The 21,175-nt window shown below is 49.7% G+C and overlaps 1 protein-coding gene across 2 annotated transcripts; it reads left to right on the top strand.

The window, feature by feature from the left end:
• Positions 1-349: 349 nt before the first annotated feature.
• Positions 350-18,050, top strand: Ccdc92b (coiled-coil domain containing 92B). Of its 2 annotated transcripts, XM_074046618.1 has the most exons (4): positions 350-557; positions 10,440-10,592; positions 14,821-14,868; positions 17,326-18,050. In XM_074046618.1, exons 2-4 carry the CDS (start codon positions 10,463-10,465, stop codon positions 17,901-17,903), a joined length of 756 nt encoding a protein of 251 aa, XP_073902719.1. In that variant the 5' UTR covers positions 350-557; positions 10,440-10,462; the 3' UTR covers positions 17,904-18,050. The 2 variants fall into 2 exon arrangements, with proteins under 2 accessions (XP_073902719.1, XP_073902720.1); XM_074046619.1 differs by lacking the exons at positions 350-557; positions 10,440-10,592 and adding an exon at positions 14,301-14,437.
• Positions 18,051-21,175: the final 3,125 nt, after the last annotated feature.

Raw genomic sequence — 21,175 nt, 5'->3', positions numbered from 1 at the left:
AGTTCGCGGCCTGTGGGCCTGGGCGCTGTCCGCGGTGCTGATCTGTCGCCGCGCCCTCACTTGCCAAGTCCGCCAGCGGGATTCCAGGGTTCCCTTTCCAGCTCCCAGCCAAAGGCAACTCCGAGAGTTCGGCTGCCCGCCGGGGTCCTTAAGTCTGGCTCCCGGGGCTCCCTGGGTTCCCCCCCTCCCCCCGCCCGCGCGCCGCCAGCCTCCCTTCCCCCCCGCCCCGCCCACGGCCCCTCCCCGCCGGTCCCAGGTCCCTCCCTTCCCCCCTTATCTCTCCCGCCCCCCGCCCCCCTCCCGTTCGTTCGCCAGTTCCGGTCACGTTGCTGGGTGTTTACGCCCGGAGCCCGCCCCAGACCCCCCGCTCGGCGCCCCGGAGCCCCCCGTAGCTCCGGCCCCACCGCCCCGCAGCCTCGCAGCCACTGATGGCGTCGCAGCCGGGGCGGGCGCTGCGGAACCCCGGGCGCAGCTAGCGCGGCGGGGGGAAGAGCGCCTCCCCAACACCCATTCCGGCCCCGGGCCCCGCCGGCCGGTCGCTCCCTGAGGTCCCGAAGGTGAGGAGGCCGGTCGGTGGGCTTGGAGGGTGGGCGCTGGCCGGCGGCCCCGGGTGGGGAGCTGCGCGGCCGAGCTCCAGCTCCCCCAGGAGGGCTGGCATGGAGCTGGGCACCGCAGCGCGCGGGAGGCGGACAGGACCGCGGGCTGCGAGCAGAAGTTGTCCTCCGTCGCTCGGACCCGGGTCCTTCCTGGTGCTGGCGGGGAATCCAGAGAGACCGAGGTCCAGCCCTGCCACCTCCCACCACATGCGCCTTTTTTTCTGCCTGTCTTTCCTTCCCTGTCCTCCTTAGTCGCCACATCCCCCCGCCCCTGCCTTCTCTGGGAGTCATATTCGAGGCACAAACAGAGCAGAACATCAAGATTGAAAGGCGGGGGCGGGGGGGCTTCAGTGGAAGGGTTGCCAGAGTTGAAGGGTATGGGGGAGGAGGGGCAGGGAGTGGAAAGGTCCACAAGGTCCCTAGGGACCTTGGCTTTACCGCTGGCTAAGTGGTCCACCTTGCAGACAGAGTCCCAGACATTTGTCAAAGGCCAAATTCTTGTTCCAGACTCAAGTCCCAGGAGAAACAAGGACTTGATGGGGATAGGCAAGGTAATTATTTTTTAATACATGTCCTGGTGATTCCCGTGAAGACTCAATTCTGTTTCACTGTAGTTCGTGTGCTTGTTCCTTGCAAGGGAGTCCCAGAAACAGAGCTCTACCCACAGGAAGCTTATGTGCACAAGGAAGCCAGGTGCACACAACACACACACCATGCAGATTCTAACAAATTTCCTGGGAAACACAGACGCAGGAGAGAGTCGTTCCAGCTTGGTGGGGAATCAGGAAAGGATTCCTGGGAAAGGAAGCAGTGGAGCAAGGCCTAGAAGGAGGAATCCGTTTCAGGAAGCAAAAATTCAGTAGGATAAAATGAGGGGATATCTATGGCTAGATAGAGTTTGTCATGAGAGCAGCAGTAAGTAAAATCCAAAAAACATCAGCATGCAAGTGTGGACTGTTCGCATTGTGAGGGACCTTAAATTCTGGAGTCAGCTTTAGTGTGTATGTTAAACAAGTTACTTTATTTCTCTGAAACTCTGTTTCTTCAACTATGGAGTGGATGTACTAACAGGACCTTAGGTGTAGCGTTCAGCGTTGTGGTCCAGATCAATGAGTTCATATGTTTAAAATGCTAAGAACAGCGCCAAGACTGTATTAGGATTAGGATTAGTGTTGGCATTATTGCTGTGCATTGATGCCATGTCCCAGAAAGACTTCTTGAGTTCCTGCTCTCCTCCCACCCCAGGCATCTGAGTCAGGCAGTGAAGAGGAATAATGACTAAGAAAAATAAAGAACATATTGATTCATTTATTTACTCATGAATTGCCATGCCTGACCTAGCCAGTATACCTGCCCTGGATATAAGAATGACAAAAAATAAGTTTAACATTCTCCTTGAAACATAAAATGTAGGTTTTGAGTATTCAGCATAGTACAGAGATATATGTTGACTCAATAAATATTTTCAGTTCCAGAGAGAAAAGAAACACTAAGAATGACATTGAAACTGGGACAAGAGAACCTGTCAGGGAGTTAAGGTGGCACACAATAAAAAGTCTGTGTAAGCAGAAGCAAGAATCACAGGTGCTGGTCCGCTGCCAGCCACCTGGCCTGCCTGAGGGAGAGATAGATGGGGCAGAAGAAGCCAGGGCAATATGGAGCAGACCAAAGGGTGGAGAAGATAAGATTTAAATATCTAAGGAAAATTGGACTCTAAAAGTGGTCTTTAGCAAAGCATGGTGGTACATTCCTGTACTCCCAGCACTCAGGAGGCTAAGGCAAGAAGATTGCCAGTTTGGGGCCAGCTTAAGCTACAGAGCAAGACCCTGTCTCAAAAGAAGGTTTTCAGAGGTTGGGAATGTAACTCAGTGGTAGAGCACTTGCCAAATATGTCTAACGTGTAAGATTCTGGGTTCAATCCCTAGCACTGCAATAATAATAATAATAATAAGTGACTTTTGGTTAGCAGAAGCCTTTTCTCCAATGAATTCACATATACAAGCTCATCACAGAAAAGAAGATTAAAAAGCAAATCCTCAAGCCCTGCCCTTTGGCCCCAATCCTTTTGGCAGCATCTGAGGTCCCCTGTGCAGAATTCTGGACCGCGTAGAGCAAAATATGAAAACCACTGACTGAGATGACTCTGGAAGCCCTCTGAGCCCAGGGTACCATGATTCTATGTTTACTTTTGTTCTTTCCACCCAGAGAGCTGCAAGAACTGAAGAGGAGAAAGAACTAAATTTCCCATACACAAAGTCAGTTGTAGGCAGAAAGCTGGGTAGGAAAAGGGGGACCCAGAAACTCCAGAGACAAGCAGGGTCTGGGTTATTGTCAGGAGTCTCAGAATGTCAGAAGGTTCCTGAGCCTGCCATGTTGCTGATGGTTATGGTCTTGAGCACTAAAGGCATCTTCCATCAGCTTTCTCCAATGGGAGAAATATTTGTAACTTTCAGACACATGAGAGATGTGTCAAAAGTACTTAGAATTAACTTTGTAAATTGTGAACCCTAAGCCTAGTGTAATAGCACACACTGAGGCAGGAAGATCGTGAGTTTGAGGTCAGCCTGGGCTACATAGTGAGACCCTGTCTCAACATAACAAAAACAAAACTGGGAACCCTGTGTCACAGGTCCTTTTTTATTCTTGGTGATTTTTCAAGCTAGAAAATAAACATGGAATACCAGGAGGGAAGCAGAAGCAAGGTGGGCCCTGAGGTGGTCAGGACAGTGCAGAGAGGTGAGAGAACCTCTTCACCTTGAACTTGTGAGACTGGACATCTAGAGCTGGGTTTGGGGAGAAGATGGAGCTGACAGCCCTAACCCTTCAGCTGCTGCCACTGGCCTGAACCACGTCCAGGGCACAAGTTTCTGAAACCCAGTGGTTCCAGGCATGCATTTCTATTGTGCAAACCTGACATTTTCTTGGCTCAGGCCTTATAACGAGCTTGTGACTCCTCATCTACCTAGAGAGATTTGTGCTGTCCTTAGTTCTTCCTTCCCCAATCCATCTCCCACCCTCAGACAAACTACACAATAATGTCTAAGAAAGACTATTTGCCAAGATCGTTTATGACCCAAATTTCTGCCCTGAGAAGAGGAGCCTGCCTCGTTCAAAGCAAATGCTCAAGTCCTTCTGGGAAAGGACAGAAACAGCTGGTTGGCTCAGCCTCCTCTGTGGCCAAGGTCCAGGCTTCAAGCTCCAGGGCTGTGTGGGAAGGGCTTTCACCCATCATAATCATTTGCATTCCAGCAGCTGAGAACAGATATTTTCTCTCTTCATCCTAACAGGCCCACACACCTTCATCCTCCAGGTATGCACACAGCACACACACAGATGAGAGACAAGTAAGAAACACAAATAAAGCTCGGCATGGTGGCACACAGTCGTAATCTCAGAACTTGGGAGGCTGAGGCAGAACGATTGTGAGTTTGAGGCCAGCCTGGTCTGCATAGCAAGACCCTGTCTCAAAAATATCAAGGGCTGGGGAGGTAGCTCAGTGGTAGAGCACTTGCCTAGCATTTGAGCATCTCTGGGTTACTAGCACCTCAGACATACTCACATACACATGTGCACTCCCTGAGGCACTCACAAAGGCACAGTCACACATATTCCGACACAGATGTATAACTGCACAGATGTACAGCTCACCTGTTCTCCTGAGTTACACCCCAGTATAGTGGATGGTCTGCCTGACATCTATTTTTCCTTGTTTAAGTTTTCTCAGGCATGTCAAACCTAATGTGTCCATCTTGATTTTACCTTCTCTGTAAATCTGCCTGTCATCAATCTAGCCATTCCCACAAATCCATTCACTCATGCATTCTGAAAATATTCACCAAGTACCTCCTATTAGCTAGATACTGTACTAGGGACTGAGGAACCAGAGGAAACAAAACCAAAGTCATCTTCTGTTGCTAACAGTCTGGCAGGAAAACAGACAGTAAACAAAACTCAGTGCACTTATGGTGAGAAGCTCATGGAGAAAAATAACGCAGAGCAAGGGAGTATATTGTGATCCAAGAAAGGCCCTAAGGAGGTAGCATTTGAACAGTCTGAATGAAGGAACAGAAAGGGCCATGAGGCCACCCTGGTGAAGGGCATTCCTGGCAGAGGGGAACACATACAGAGTCCCCCAGGTACATGTGCTTGGTACATTCAGGAACAGTTAGGAGGCCAGAGTGGCTGGGGTGGAGCTAGCAGTGGGAGAGCAAGAGATGAGGCAAAAAAGAACGAGGGGCGGACATGTAGAGTCTGATCAGAACATTGGGTTTGGGTCTACATGTGATGCAAGAGTCTTCAGTTGAAGACAGGGAGACGCGATCAGGTCTATTATTTGCTAAAGAACTCTGGCTCCTACATGGACAACAAGGCAGGAGAGTGGAAGTCCAAAGCCCAGCAGCAAGCTACTGCAGTGGTATACCAGAGGGAGGTTGTGACTTGGACTGGGAGGGATAGTGAAAAGTAATTGGATTTGGGACACTTTCTTGAAGGCAGAGCAAACAAGATTTGCAGATTGGCTATGGAAAATAAAGAGAGATGACCCCCAAGTGTTTGGTCCCAGCAACTTAGTGGGCAATAGCAAAGCTGTCCATCAAGATGGCTAACAGTGGGCAAGAGCAGGTTTGTAGAAGGGAGTGCAAAAGTTCAGTTTCAGGCTTGTAAGTTTGAGGAACCTAATGTACATCCAAATGGAGAGTTAGGTAATGAGTGTAGCAGTCAGGGAAGAGTTACTTTAGAGACCAGCAGCATATAAATAGTATTTATAGCCCTAGAATTGGACGAGGTCACCTAGAGAGTAATTATAAAGAGGTCCAATATGAAGATGAAGCAATAGGGAAGGCTCTAGCCAATGTATATTCATTCTTTAGCTGCTCCAAGCAGAAGACTGGGGAATATCCTGGACATTACCCCCCCCACCATCGTGACTCAATTCACTCCATCTCCAAGACCTGCCAATCCCACCTACAGAATACACCTGGAACATCATTCCATCTTCACTTCCACTGTCTGGTCCAGGCCACCATCATCTTACCCTGGCCACTTCTATACTTTCCCTATTGACTTCTTTGTATCCACTCTACTGACTCTAATTTGCGCCTCCCACAGCAGAAAGAGTGATCTTTTAAAAATGCAAATCATATCCTGTCATTCCCCTGCTTTAAAATCCTTTAATAACTTCCAAAATCATTGAGTAATTTTTTGAAGGTGCTGGGGATCAAATCCAGGATTTTGTGCATGCTAGGCCAGTGCTCTACCACTGATCTACAACCCCAACCCAAAGTCACTTAATATTGATCTAAAAGTCTTTTTTTTTTTTTTTTTTGCAGTATTGGGGTTTGAACTCAGGGTCTACACATTGAGCCACTCCACCAGTCCTTCAGTCCTTTTCTGTGAAGAGTTTTTTCCAAGATAGTATCTTGAGAACTATTTCCCCGGGCTGGCTTTGAACCTCGATTGTCTTGATCTCTGCCTCCTGAGTAGCCAGAATCATAGGCGTGAGCCACCTTTGCCTGGATGATCCAAAATTCTTTTTTTTTTTTCTCAAAATTCTTAACATGATTTACAAAACCCTGTGTGATCCTCCCTTTCTTCCCTTGCTAACCTCCCTTACTGTGACCCCTTACTGTGACCCTTCCCCAGTACTTTGTACTTCAGCCCTCACTAGCTGTGACCACATCCCAGTTCCTCACACAGACCATGTGAAGCACTTAGCACAAAGACTGACACGCAGCAGTATTTGATAAATGTACACTATTGTTATTATCACTTAATTCTTTCCTACCTCTGGGCCTTCACAGATTGTTGTTCCCTGTTGAAGATGCCCTTCTTTTTTTTTTTTTTGATGGTACTGAGGTCTGAACTCAGGACCTCGTGTTTGCTAGGCAGGCACTCGGCCACTTGAACCACCCCTCCATCCCTGAAAATGCTCTTCTTTAACTCCTACCCCTTAAGTCTGTGCTAGTTTCTGGGTTTTTGTTTGTTTGTTTGTTTTTGGAGACAGGGTCTTGCCATGTAGACCAGGCTGGTTGGTACTCACTATATGGCCCAGGCTGTCCTCAAACTATTGATTCTCCTGCCTCAGCCTCCAAGTACTGGAATTACTCACAACCACCACACCTGGATCTGTGCTAGTTTTTATGGCTGTATAACAAATGATCACAAAGTTTATTGATTTAAAAAAAAAAAACAAATTTAGGGCTGGAGTGTAGCTCAATGATACAGTGTCTATCTAGCATGTGCAAGGCCATGGGTTTGATCTCCAGCACTACAAAAAAAAAGAGGGAAGGGAGGTAGGAAAATTATCTCAAAGTTTCTAAAGGTCAAGAGTCTGGCACATTTTTGTTGGGACCTCCACTCAAGAGTTGGCTTGAAGAGCTCAGCTGATTATGCAAGGCCTACTCAGATAATCTTCCTTTTGATTAATTCAAAATCAACTGATTGGTGCCAGGTGCCAGTGGCTCACACTTGTAATCCTAGCTACTTAGGAGGCAGAGATAAGAATGATCGTGGTTCGAAGCCAGCTCAGGTAAATAGTAGCTTAGTGACAAAGTGTTTGCCTAGCACGCACAAGGCCCTAGATTCAATCACCAAGTGGAGGTTCTGGAAAAAAAAAAAAGGAAAATTTTAAGATGGCTGTAGGTGTGTATGTCTATAATCCCAGTACTTGAGAGGCTGAGAAAAGAAGATGGTAAGTTAAAGGCTGGCCTGGGCTACATAACAAGATCTTGTCTCAAAAACAAAACAAAACCCTTTACTTTTGTATATATAACCCAACTGAAGTGAAACCCATCATATACATTGTCCCACTCCCACTCAAGAGGAAAAGGTAAGATAGGAGGTTATGTATGCCTGAGGCTGGGAAACTTGGGGACCATCTTGGATTCTGCCTGCCATAAGATCTCAACCTGTCTGAACATGGTGATACATGCCTATAATTCCAGCACTTGGGAAGTAGAGGCCGGAGGATCTCCAGTATGAGGTCAGCCTGGGTTACATAACAAGACTCTGTCTCAGAAAAAAAAAAAAATCAACCTAAAAGTCACTTACTTAAAGAGACTTTCCATAACCCCAAGTCTAAAATAGGTCCCATGGGATGGGGATGTGGTAGAGCATTTGCCTAGTATGTACAAAGCCCTGAGTTCAGTCCCCAGCACCACAAAAAAAATAAACCAAGTAAAATAGGTCCCACTTCATATTCTTCCACGTTATCCTGAGGGTTTCTCATGGCACTTACTTGTTTTAATACATTATTTGTTTCTTTCCTCTTTACCCCATGAACTCCATGAGAGCAGGGACCCCAATATGTTCATCACTGTGTCCCCCATGCCCAGCCAAGTGCTTGGCCACAGTACATCAATGAATGGATGAATGAATGAAAAAAAACAGGCAAATAAAGACAAGAATTAACCTACTTAAACATTAATAAAGGAGGATGAAGGGATGTAGCATTGATTAAGCCACATTGAATACTATGTACTTCACATTACCTATCATTTAATCTTCATGCCATCCTAGGACTGTTACTGTTCTTAGCCCCATTTAACAAAGAGAGGGGATAAAAGTTGTGGAGAGGTTAACTTTCATGTTCAAAGTCACACAGCAGGAAACTAAAAGAGCTAGGAATCAAACCCAGGGCTACTCCCAGGGTAAATACTGGAAACCTTTGGATTTGAAAGATGTGGTTGCCTACTGGGCATGGTGGCACACATCTGTAATTCCAGCTACTCAGGAAGCTGAAGCTTCCTTCACTTGAGCTCTCAAGTTTTAGACCAGCCAGGGCAAGATAGTAAGACCCTGTCACAAAAACAAAAGACTTGGTTGGAGAACCACTACTTAACTGAGCATGTGAACTGGCCCACCAGCTGAGTCTCTGCCCTTTGTGAATGGGGGATGGTAATACCTACACAGAAGGAGGGTGTTATGTATAAAGTTCCTTGAACATAACAGATGGTCAGTAAATGTCTAGTGATCCCGGCAGGCCAAAGGGCCATCCCCTGCTGAAATAAAAGTCCTGGTTGGTTGGATTAGTTGGGTCAGGGGAGTACTAAGGAAAGGGTCCTAGAGAGGAGCCTATGAAGGCGAGGTTCTCAAGCAGACCTGCTTGCTGTAACCCAAAAAATAAAAATCTCATGTGGAAGCCAGTGTGGAGGGGTCTATTATCTGAGCAGAGCTGTCTGTCTTACTGGCCTCCCTCACTGTTCAAGGAGTCCTGGGGCAGGTAGAGGCAGGTCCTTCAAAAGCTTAAGGCATGATAGTTCACACCTGTAGTTCCAGCTAGTCCCATTCAGGAGGATCACTTGATCTCAGGAGTTCAAGACTAGACTGGGCAACAGGAAAAAAAGAAAAAGAAGAAAGAAAGAGAGAGAGAAGAAAGAGAGAGAGAGAGTCACTAGGAAGATGGCAGGGCCATAGGGAGTGCTGGAAAGCCCTACCATCATTAGGATTCTGTGGTGTATATCACTTGTCCATCGTGGTGGCTTATGGTTCCACTACAGATTCATTGCATGAATCTCCCTAACACCTTCTCCCATTCCTTTTTGTTTGTTTGTTTTTGTTTTGCTTGAGACAGGGTCTTGATATTTAGCTCAGGCTGGCCTGGAACTCACTGTGTAACCCAGGCTGGCCTTGAACTTGTGATCCTTCTGCTGGGATTACAGGTGTGCCCCACCACACTCATCTCACTTTCCTTTTTTAAAAGGGACCTTGCCAGGCACTGGTGAGTGCTCATGCTTGCAATCCTAGCTTCTCAGGAGGCCGAGATCAGGAGGATCATGGTTCAAAGCCATCCCCAGGCAAACAGTTTTAGAGACCCTATCTCAAAAACACACAACACAACAAAGGGCTGGCAAAGTGGCTCAAGTGGTAGAACGCCTGCTTACCAACCATGAGACCCTGAGTTCAAGCCCCAGTACCACCAAAAAAAATAAATAATAAAAGAGATCTCCAGTTCTTGCCTTCAGCAGAGAGTCAGTGTAATTAAAGCATTCATTGGCCCTTCTCCATGATTTGAAGAAGCTAAGAGCCTTAAAGTCAGGGGAGTGCAGTTGAACTGGCGAGGGCTATGCTCAAAACAACTCACCTGTTGATGGTCACCCTGGAGCTGGGATGGTTGAAGGACTGAGGAGCTGGAAGAGACTAAGGGTTCATCCTCCCTCCCAACACCTTCATTCTATCCATGGGAAAACTGAGAGCCCAGAGAGGGAGAGGGCTAGCCCCAAGTCACACAGCTAATGAAGAGGCAGGCAACGCCCCAAGTCATCTGTCTCTCTAGGCAGCACTCTAGTACTTGAGTCACACCCAGTCATCCCAGTTACCTGTCTCTCTTTGCTGACTTTGCTGCTCCATTTGTTTTCCTTTCTGAGATGAAGAGGCTGAAGTTACATGGGAGCATGAGTGTAAAGCCAGTTCTCCCTGGACCTCTGCTTCTCTGTCTATTAAATGGGAATAATTATTCTGCCTGCCTGCACACCCACTTGCTTATGAAGCTTGAGTAAGTGACTAGAGGGGAAATGAAGTGGTGGTAGAGTTGTCTACCTGGTGGCCAAGGACCCAGAGTGGAGGAGACATGCCAGATGTGGCGGGACATGTCTATAATCTCAACATTCCCAAGGCTGAGGCAGGAAGATGGTAAGTTCGAGGCTAGCCTGGGCTACACAGTGAGAACTTGTCTCAAAAACAAACAAATGGGCTGGGGATATAACTTATTGGTAGAGCACTTGCCTAGAATCACAAGACCCTGGGTTTGATCCCTGGCACAACAAACAAAACAATGATGAAGGATCTGAGAGTGGGGCAGGGCAGGTGGGCTCCAAAGATGTAGGTTCACATTGTGGTCCTCCCCAGGTGGGGCCCAGGCCTGGGTTGCCATGGACACCATGTCCCTGGAGCATCAGATTCAGAGTGTGCAACGCCACATCAGCTTCCTGAAAAAGGAGCAGATGGCCCTGCTTCGAGACCTGCACCTAGAAATTCTGAGGCTGCAGAAACGCTGCTCAGGTGAGGCCAGGAGAGATGGCTGGGTTGGGGGTCACTGTCTCTGATGGGGAGCTCACTGTGAGCCCCTTCAAGCCTTACATCAATCCTGTCATCTTTTTTTCTGAATGAGGAAACTGAAACTTGAGGTGGTGGGGTCAGAGTTTGGGGGCTGAGGGTTCTAGTGAGATAGTGGGTGAGGGAGTCCAGGAGTCCATTCTTGGGGATACCTGTCCCTTTTGAGTCACTGCCCATGGAGCATCTTCCAGCCCTCAAAAAGCCCTGAGTTCAGGTGGGGAGGTACACATATCAACAAATGATAAGATATAGCAGAATCTGGGCGTGGTGGTACACATCTGTAATCCCAGCACTTGGGAGGCTGAGGCAAGAGGATCATGAGTTCCAGGCCAGCTGGACTACATAGTGAAACCTTATCTTAAATTTTTTTTAAAGATTCAGCAAAGGGTTAGGGGTGTTGCTCAGTGGTAGGTCAATTGCTTGTCTAGAGGCTGGAGGCGTGGCTCAAGTGGTAGAGGGCCTGTTTTGCAAGTGCAAAGCCCTAAGTTCTAACCACAGCTCGTCCAAAAAAAAAAAAATTGCTTGCCTAGCATGTACAAGGCCCTGGGTTCCATTCTCAGCAGTGCAAAAAAAAAAAAAAATTAAAAAAGAAAGCTACAGCAGAAAATAAAGAAGACTGACAAAGTCATGTGCAGGGTCATGTTCAGCTTGAGAAGCAGGTGATTGGAGGACACAGAGGCTCCTTGGGAGGGAACTCTTCACCTCCCTGAAGGCTGAGTAATGTGGAATGTGCAGACACACTGAAATATAACAGGGGAAGGGGAAGGAAGAAAACATTCCAAATGAAGGGAACAGTATAGCAAAGGCCAGAAGGTGGGAAACCAAGCTCTCACAAAAAATTCTTTGACTGGGTAAAGTTGTGTATAGAGTGGTGAGAGATCCAGTTGAAGCCAGATTGTGAACGCCATGACAAATACCCAGATAGTTAAGGAGTTTGGCCTGTCTTCCTGGAGAGTAGGAGCCACTGGAAGGGGTTTTGAGCAGTAGAGTGTTGCTCAATCAGCATTATCAATCTGACAGTTGTAGGGAAGATGAATTGTGAGAGGTGAAGGTCAGGAGGCCTGTGACAGAGCTGATAAAATGGTCCAGGGGAGAAATGGAGGTGGGTGAAATGGGGAGGGAGGCAGGTCAAAGGCAAGAACCTGGCAACTGACTGGATTTGTGACCAGGACAGAGGGAAGCAAAGGATGAATGGAAATTCCAGGCCAGGCCCCATTTTTGAAACTGCGGCCTCATCTGCCTGAGCCTCTCAGAGGCTTGGGATGGCCCAGAGTGCTCATATGGCTGAATCTCCAAGTGCAGGCTTTAGAACCAGTAGTTCATAGAATACCTCAGCTGAGAGAACCCTATTTATTGTACAAGTGGGTAAACTGAGGCCCAGAGAGAGTCACACAATATGTTAGTGACAGAGTCAGGATTAGAATGCAGAGTTCCAGGCTCCCAGTCTTAAGTATCTTTGCAGGTTTCTAGACATTCTCTATCTCCATGATGCCTGGACGTCTGCCCCATTCCAGTCCTTGCTCATGGGAGGCTCTCCACTCTCCAGAGGGAAACAAGCCCACAAGGCCTGAGCAACCCACCTGGTTTCTCACAGTTGTGGCACAAGATGCCAGTAGTCCTGACTCTCAGCCACCATGGCCTCCTCTCCATCCATACATAGGTCCAGCTGCCAAATTCCAAGCCAGGCTCCCAGCAATTTTGCTCCAAAGACCAGATGGTACCAGAGGCCAGCCCAGGAGGCAGGGATGGCCCACAAGGACCCACCCCTCCCTGATGCCACTTTTTCATTACAGTAGCAACATTAGAGGAAAATAGGGAACCCTATAAACTTACATCAGTTCCTCCCTCCAATTTCTTCTTGTTTTGTCCTAATTATGAAGACCTGATTCCCTCCACTCTGGAGAAAGGCCAGATCGCAAGAAAGTGTAACAGGCAGGACCAGAGGGCCCTCTGCCCCACTACCCTTCTAGACCAGACTCTTGATTATTGATTAAGGAGATTAAAAATTAACTCTGTTCTAGTCTGGAACTGCCACTGTGGGGCTGAAATGATTAGATAAGGCCCTCCCTCTGGGGGGAGGTGCTGAGAAGAAGGAATAAGAACAAAGGAAAAAATTGGAGAAAGAGCTGGGTGCTGGTGGCTCATGCCTGTAACTGTACCTACTCAGGAGGGTAGCAGTTTGAAGGCAGCCCGAAGAAATAGTTTGTGAGGCCTATCTCGGGGTTAAAAAAAAAAAAAGGTCACAAAAAAGGGTTGGTGGAGTGGCTCAAGGTGTAGGCTCAAGCCCCAGTATCGTTAAAAAAAGGAGAAAGGACCCATAGAGGCCAGGAGGGTATGGGAGAGAAAAGGGGCTTGTGGCAGAGCCAGCAGGAAAAGCTGCCTGGAAAGCCAGCTGAGAACGGCTAAGGACTCAGAACAAGTTGCTTGAGAGATGGGGAATGTGTTCTGAGCTGGTGGGGCAGCCTGGACAATAACAAGCCCTGCTTTTATGTCCTCAGCACTAACCCAGCACTAGGTCAAACCCTCTATTTTTTTCTCATTTCATTCCAGCAACAGCCCCTTGTAAGGGAGGGGCTGTTTTGTTCCCATTTTCCACATGAAAAAATTGAGGCTCAGAGAGGTGCTTTTACTGGTCTAAGGTTACACAGTGCCATCCGACTTCACAGCATGCTTATCTAACTCATAGGGACTCTGGCCAGAAGACAGGCAGGCACATTCACTAGATGGAGGAGTGGAGCCTAACTGGGATTCTGTCTTCCCATCTCCAAGACGCATGGTTAAGGACTGAAGAGCAACCAGCCCTCAGGGACTTAGTGGCAGAGCCAAGGTCTCTTGGGCTAAGCTCCTGAAACTAGTCCACGATCCCTTGAGCTATATCGCAAGGTCTTGGAGGAGGGCCTACATTGGTTTCAGAAAGACCCAGGGGTGGAGGCATCAGAGTCCTCACAGAACTCCTGGGAAGAGGTTCAGGCTCCGGTCACAGCAAAGGCCCGGGCACCCTGAGCTCTCCATCTCCTAGCAACAAGCGGCCTCCCCAGAGAAGGACAAAGCAAAGCCCCCAGTCTCTAGAAGAGCCCTGTGAGGGCAGAGGAAGAGCAAGCCAAGGGACCAGAAGCCTGTCTCTGAAGGTGCTATAGGGCAGTGGTCCCAGAGATGTGCTACCTTCCCAGCCCCCAGTTCACGCCCTCTTCTGCATCTCTACAGGTACGCTGAGGTGCTCCTGAGTATGCCACTATGGCTTCTGGCTCTCTTCTGCCCTTTTCCCAGTTCTCTCCAACCTCTGGCAAGGATTTAAACTCAGGGCTTCTGGCATGTAGTCTACCACTGAGCAACAGCATACTTCTAGCCCCCTTTTTCCAGTTCTTGAGCTCTGGTGGAGTTGGGAGATGGGAGGTGGGGCTGGAAAATGAGCATTTGGGGCACCAGAGAATTGGGACTGGGACAGGCAGGGAAAACTGGTGGCTGGGCTGCCAGCACCCAGGAGGAACCTGCTTCTACATCAGTGCCCTTCTGCAGCTCTTCCTAGGCTTTGGTGGCAGTCCAGCTTCCTCAACACCAAGCCAAAATAGGATGCAGCTCCCATCACTAGGAGGTGCTGTCTTTCTTAAGTCTCTCTCTCTGCCTTTGGAATGTAGTGGAAGTGGTTGGGGAAGCAGTGCCCATCTTCAGACAATATCATAGGCACAGCAGTACTGGCCATGAAAATAGTGAAAGGCATATATTTACTACCTATCTCCAGTGACCCCAGGAAGCTCCAGATACTCCAGCATCCATCAACTAAACACTAATGAGTGAGTCAAAGCCCTGTGTAGAACCACTCTGCTTGCTTGGCACATCACCCATAGGGAGGGGCAGATAGTCCCCCAGCCCCCAAACAAGACTCTGCCCAACAAGGAGTGATTAATCCCCAAACTGAGGCACAAAGTGTGTGCTGGAAAGATCTCTGACCTCAGGATCAAGCCTGACAGGCTCCCATGGTGCCCTGGGCAAGTCTCTTCCCTTTGCTGGGCCATAGTAACATAGGTGTAGCGGATGGGTTCGAGGGGTGGGCTTAGATGGTTTTAAGGATCTTTATTGCCACTTACTGAGCTGTCATTCCCTGATATCTAGCTTGCTTTCTGTTCATACGTATGCACACACATTTATAATTGCTTTTTCTTTTCTTTCCCTCTAGAACTGACCCATGATCTAGAGATGAGAGAGGCCCAATCTCACCAGCAAGGTAAAAGAAGGACTACCAGTGGAGAAATGCCATGGGGCCCAACAAGTTGAGTTATGGGTCCATAAGACCCATGCCTTTTCCCTCCCCAGCCTACACTTGGGGACAGCCACTCCTGTGCTTGAGGAGCAGAGTGCAGGATATCAGTCCCACTGGCCAATTCAGCTGGGTGACAATGCACAATTGAACAACCTACACCACTACACATAGTACCTGTATCCATGTTTGTCCAAAGTAACAGAGGAAAGGAAAGCCGAAAGGAGATGGCACTGTGGCTTAACTTCCACCTGGTCTGCCTCCCCAGTCCTTCCCATCGATGGCACAAGTGATCCCATGGTCACAGTCCACAAGATGGGACTTCACAAGACGCTGAATGTCAAGATGCCACACCATGGCATCAGGGCATGTCCTTGGCTTCAGGGCATTTAGCCTAGATAAAGAGAAGAGAGACATACACATAGCAAATCTTTCATTTTATAAAAGCACAACTTAGTGCCATCGCCACAATTCTACTAAAACATTTCTTCATACCATATGACTTCATATATTGGGGTGAGGTGGGGAGATGGTACACAATAGGTATAAAGTTTCAGTTTTGCAAGATGACATGTTCTAGAGGGCTAGAGGTGTGGCTCAAGCAGGAGAACACCTGCTTTGCAACAGCAAAGCCCTGAGTTCAAACCCCAGTCCTGCACACACACACCCCCAAAAAAGTGCTGGAGATCTGTGAAAAGGTGTACTCCTGAGTAGTCTCAGCTCTTTGAGAAGCTAAGGCAGGAGAATCACCTGAGTCCAGGAGTTTGAGGCTAGTATGGGCAACATAGGAAGATCCCATCTTAGAAAAAAAAAGTTCTGGAAATGAATTACACCAAACCGTCCACCTGAAAATGGTTAAAATGGTAAATTATATCTTGCTTTCTTTTAAAAAAATTTTTTTAATTAATGCAGCAGGGGAAAGATTGCCTTGTTGAGATCTTAATCATCAGACTGTAGGACCTCTGAGAACTGGGACTCGGTGTTACCCATTGTCTGTGAAGTGTAAGGCACAGGTTATCTAAAAATAGATCACAAAAATAGTTTCCAGTGGTCAGGAGAATTTTTAAGAACAGGCTCCCTGTCATATTGATGTGTGCCTTATAGATCAAGAGCTACATGGTGAAGAGTTGGCAACTGGGACTACTGGAAATGTAAGCTAAAATGTTAAGAGCCCTACAAATTGCTTCATGTATATAAATATCAGCTAGGGATCATCTAAACAGGTCTTGAACTTATTCTGCCCACTTCCTTAGATGGCAACCATGAACAGCCTCTTGGTGCAGAGAGGAAGGGGGCAAATAATGCCAGACACTAGATGAGCATAGGTCTGTGACCATAGTATCCTTCCTCTGAAGAGATTTTGGGGTTACCAGGTCTCAAACCACTGCCCCAAAGAAAAGGAAAAACCTCTCTCACTGGACCTGAGAACTCTTTCTTCATCCTTCTATCACTTGGTGCTTTTCATATCCCTGGAAGAGACATGTCCTAAAAAGGACATGTCTTTTGCCTCTTTCAGCTACCTGGATCTCCTCACTCACTCACATGTACCCAATCCCAGAGTACAGATGGATCTTCATGGTCTGGGAGGCAGGGGTCCTCAACTCTGAGCATGAGGACCACCTAGGAAGATCTAAGAGTACCCATTCCTAGAGGCGCCCATCCAAATAATCTTTGGTACAGCCCAGGAAACAGTATTTTTTTAAAAACTCTCTGGTTCCAATGTACATCCAGGATTGAAACCTACAAAGGCAAAGGCAAACAGTGAACCAGTAAACAAAAAAATTGACAAAATGTGCTAAATGCTCTGTGAAGGAAACAAAGACATTGACTCCCCCTTCCTGGCACACCCAAAACTCTTCCAGTCCCTTGCTCTTGCCATGTCTTCCTGCCACGGGGCTTTTGCACAAGCTGCTCTCCCATCTGAAGCACCTGTCTCTAGGGGAGGGGAGAAGCTGTTCATCTTCCAGATCCTAGAACAAGCTGCTGCTGCCTGGAAGCCTTCCCTGATCTGTTGACATCCTTCTATGGCAGTGAGAACACTGATTTGCTCCTTCCTGGCAAGTCACAGTGGCAACCTCACATTTAATTTGTGATTATTTACTACACTTCTGAGTGCTTTTTGGGGACCGTTTCATTATGCACAATATACACAAAACCTAACAATGAATATAGACGGGTCAATAAATGACTTGTAGATGAATAAACGGTCAAGGAGGGTTTTGAACTTAAGCTGAAACAGCAAGAACTAGGGGTAGGGTAGGTGCCAGGCCCCTGAAGAAGACAAGGCAAGGCCGCTGGCTAATGCGTGCGCGGCGTCGGGGAAGTTGGGGGGAGCAGGGCTGTGCTGTATTGACCGTTGAGCGGTTCAGGTTCTGCTCCAGGCCAGGCGAGCATCGTCACCTCTTCTCTATTCTCCCTTCCCAGAGGAGGCTTCCCGGGAGCTGGAGAGCAAGTGCCGCGCGTTGGAGTCGCAGCTGGAGGCGCGGGCAGCGGCCAACGCCGAGCTGCGGCGGGAGGTGGCGCAGCGCGAGGCGCTGGTGTCGGCGCTGCGCTGCAGCCTGCGCGCCGAGGAGCGCCGCTTCCTGGAGGAGCTGCGACGCCGCAGCCACCGCGCCACCGTGCTGGGCACCGAGCTGCAGAAGCACACCGAGGCGGCCGCCTACCTCTCCAGCCAGCTGCACGCCGCGCGCCAGAGACTGCAGGCCCCGCGCGCAGGCCCTGGCGCCACCGCCGAACCCCGACCCCGCCGGCGCGCACAGCGGGCCCGCCGGCCGCCCGAGGCCACCGCCAAGGGCCCCAGCCGGGACTGGGCCGCCTGGGACCGCGCGGCCTGCGCCCTGGACGACGTTGATCCCATGCCCGACCCCGCGCTCTTCCTCTACGCTCGGAGGCCCCCGCGGCCCAACGCCCGCGGCCCGCACCAGCCGCCACCCCAGGAGCCCCCGGACCAAGGCGGCCCGCAGCCCGGGCCCTGCCGGAGCCCGCCCGGGAACGCCAAGTAGGCACTGGGCTGGCGGGGAGCAGTGGGGAAGCCCGGCCGGGCCGGGCCTGGCTTGGCCTGGGATGCCCCCTCGAGTCGCCCCCAGCCTTTTGTATTTCCAGACGTTTCCGAAGCTTCGAGCTCTCCAGTCCCTCGAGGGAGCTCGGCTGCTGGGCTGAGCGACCGACCGCACCTTTTTCGTGGAGAAGGACTCTAGCAGGAGTAATCCAATTTGGTCCCCACCCTGCCTCGGGGAGGGAAGGGAGGATGTCACACCCTGCCCCTAGAAAGTTGACAATCCTTTTTTTTTTTTTTTAGGAGGGGGTGGGCTGGCCTACTGGAAAGGAGGAGTGGCACTTGGGCATCCCTAGGCCTTCCAGCTCCCCTTCCCTGCCTTCCCCAGTCCTGCCTAGCTTCTTCCTCCCAGGAGAGGCTAGAGGCTGGTCCTTTTACTTAGAAGGCGCTGTCCTCTTCTCCTCATTCGTTGATAGGTCCTTGCAGGTGAGCACCGAACACTTGAGTAGCAGTCCAGTTCTCTCAGAGCCCCTGATGGGAATGCGGCCTGATAGTTGAACTTCTGACGGGCAGAATGCATACATCCTCAGAGAGCGTTATGGAGTTGGTTTGGTGGCAGGTGCTGGCCTAGAACGTCTCCAGTACAGTTCTGCCCGGGTCAGCCAGGCAGGGATGCAGGGGTAGGAGCTGTGCTAGGGGAGAGGATGGGGTGGGAGAAGCAGGCTGCCTCTCAGGCGTGTGTGAGGTCAGAGGCGCCTTTCCCCATCAGAGGCTGCCCTGGACTTTTCCTCTTTCCTGTTACTGGTGCTGATGTTGCCCAGCTTTCTAAGCAGCTGGCTGCACGGTAGGAAAGAGGGTGTGACTCCTTGGAAGTGACAACTGTTGGTAGGTGTTTGGGTTTGTTGGGGTGGAGGGAGAGGAGGTGGGAGACCAGTTAGTCCCCAGCCTAGCTCTCCTCCAGGGATGCCCCTAAGCCTGTGGGAAGCTGACAGTGGTGGGGTGCTCTGTCTTGGTAAGGGGTGGCAAAATAGGAAATGGAATGCCCTCTCCTGACTCCTTTTCTGCCCATCTCCCCTCACTACCAGAGGCAGGAAATAAGTTCCAACTTACTTGCCCTCTACCCCCAACCCAGCCTAGAAACATGACCCCCAGACTCCCAATGCTGTCCGTCCTGGGTTTTGGCCCTGCAATGAGTACTAAGTGCCTGTGAGGGCTCCCAGGAGCTGCAGAGGAAGGACGCCATTCCCACATCCTGACACTAGGTTTCTGCACATTCTGTGTTGTCACCCTGGGGTCTGGGAGGTGAGCAGAATCAATCTCTATAGAGATACTGCACCCAGGAAGAAAAGGGGAACTCACTTACTGTGTTAGAGGGAGTGGGAATTTAACAAGAAACATGCCAGTGAGCAGGCTCCCACTGGATTAGACAATCCAGCCCACCCCTGCAGGATTGCTGAGGCCACTGAGCCTGGTCTGGGCTGTGCAGCTTCTGGGAGTCAGATGGCAGAGGTGCAGGCCTGGAGTCCTTGCTCTACCTGCCCTCACTTCTACCCCATCAGTCCAGTGGCTGTCCCTGTACCACCATCTCCCCTAGAGTGTGCATGGCTCACTCTGCTCTATTCTGCCACCCTTCCTATCAGAACCTGTGTGATGGCCTCATTCCCCTCTCTCAGAGGTGTCCAGAGGATGTGGGAAAGAGGGGAAAGGTCTTTTCCCACACAGCCTTCATCTCCCACAACCATACTTTTGGGGCAAACAGGGTGACTTTGTTATGTTGATTCTTCTATAGAGATGGTGAAGTTTTTTATCTGCCTGTCCCCACAACCACCCGTCCACTAAAAGCCATAGCTATGCCCACCTAGCCTCCCTCCAAGCTCTATAGCAATAGCCCTCTTCCCCTTCCCTTCTGGGTACACAAGGTATCCAGCGTGGGCCCCACAACACCCCAACCCCAGGGATCCTCATAACCTGCTTGCCTCTCCCTAGCTGACCCCATCAGTACCTCCCAAATTCTGTCCCTCTTCCAGCAACCAGAGATAATGATACTTAATTGTTTGTGGGGTGCTTAGAGATCCCTCAGATGAAAGGTTCTGAGTGCCAGGGTGGCTGACTTGCAGCTGAGGTGTTGGGGTGGCTGAAGTGTTAGGAAAGGAAGTAAGGCAGTGTGTGTGGGGGGTTATTGGACAGGCTGAGGCAGACACAGGTTTCCAGTTTCAACAGAAATGAACTTTCCCCTATCCTGTCCTGGATATAATGGAAGAGACTACCTTCTCCCACCTCCCCTTCCTGGGCCTGGCTCAAGGGACCCACTAGGCTAAAGAAAAACCTCCCAGCCCCAGCCCTGTAATGTCTGGGTGACTGAGAAGGGATGGTTTTTCCCTTTTCTCTGCTGCATGCATTCCCACTAGAGGGAGGGAGAATGTTGACATGGACATTCAGGGACCCTAGGTGAGGTTGCCACCACAGCACAAATGTGGATTGACCCAGAAGGGAGAGGTACAGGTGGGGGCCCCTCCTGTGTTCTGGAAGCCAGGCTGCCAGGACCAAGTAAACAGTGAGGTGCAAGGCTCTGTACCTTTGTTCCTGATTCCTTCCAGGGTAACTTGCACTGTGGGGGACTAGTTCAGAGTCAAAATGGGGCAGCCCTTTCCCCATACAAGCAGCAGGATAGAGGCCTTCCTTGTGGAAGGGAAGAAGGCCAGAGGGTATGGAGCAGCATCTTTTCACTTTGGGAGCCCAGGGGCCCCTAAAGCCCTCTCTCACTGATGTGCCAGCCTTGAATGGGGAACATGCAGGGCTCCAAATTCTCTGTTGGCTGCGCTTTTTAATCCAATGCTTTTCAGAGTGTGTTCATTCACCCACAGAAATAGAGCCCTGTGCTTTAGGGGTGACTGTCATATGCCTTATTCTTAATAAAATGTTTTAAAACCATGTAAGTCAGCTCCCTTCCTGCTGGCACAGTGCCGCACTCTGCCTCTGTTCCCAAAGGTGTGGGGAGAAGATAGGGGGAAGACAAAGTGGTTGGGGAATCAGTGGGTAAACTGAGCCTGGATCCCCTCTGTTGTTATTCCTCAGATAGGACATAAGGTGCTCTTGGCTGAGGTGCCCTGGCTGTCAACCTAACCCTACTCCCCCATGGGCCCCCAGTCCAAATGAATGAACAAGATCTTAAATCAGTGGCTCTTCCACAGGCTGGGGAGGCCCATGCATGGGATTATTCATTGTTCTGGCTTAGAAGGAATCCTGAAGTTCTGGCATCTTTGGCAGTGCTGGATAAAC

Source organism: Castor canadensis, chromosome 11 (genome assembly GCF_047511655.1).
Source record: "Castor canadensis chromosome 11, mCasCan1.hap1v2, whole genome shotgun sequence".
NCBI classification, from domain to species: domain Eukaryota; kingdom Metazoa; phylum Chordata; class Mammalia; order Rodentia; family Castoridae; genus Castor; species Castor canadensis.
The sequence above is the reverse complement of the archived record's forward strand: the minus strand, read 5'-3'. Positions and strand labels throughout refer to the sequence as shown.

Excerpts from the sequence above, each read along its gene's own strand:
- Ccdc92b (XM_074046618.1), top strand. The coding sequence starts at position 10,463 with ATGGACACCATGTCCCTGGAGCATCAGATTCAGAGTGTGCAACGCCAC. Across the intron at positions 10,593-14,820 it reads GCTGCAGAAACGCTGCTCAG|AACTGACCCATGATCTAGAG; the intron begins GTGAGGCCAGGA and ends CTTTCCCTCTAG. Across the intron at positions 14,869-17,325 it reads GGCCCAATCTCACCAGCAAG|AGGAGGCTTCCCGGGAGCTG; the intron begins GTAAAAGAAGGA and ends CTCCCTTCCCAG.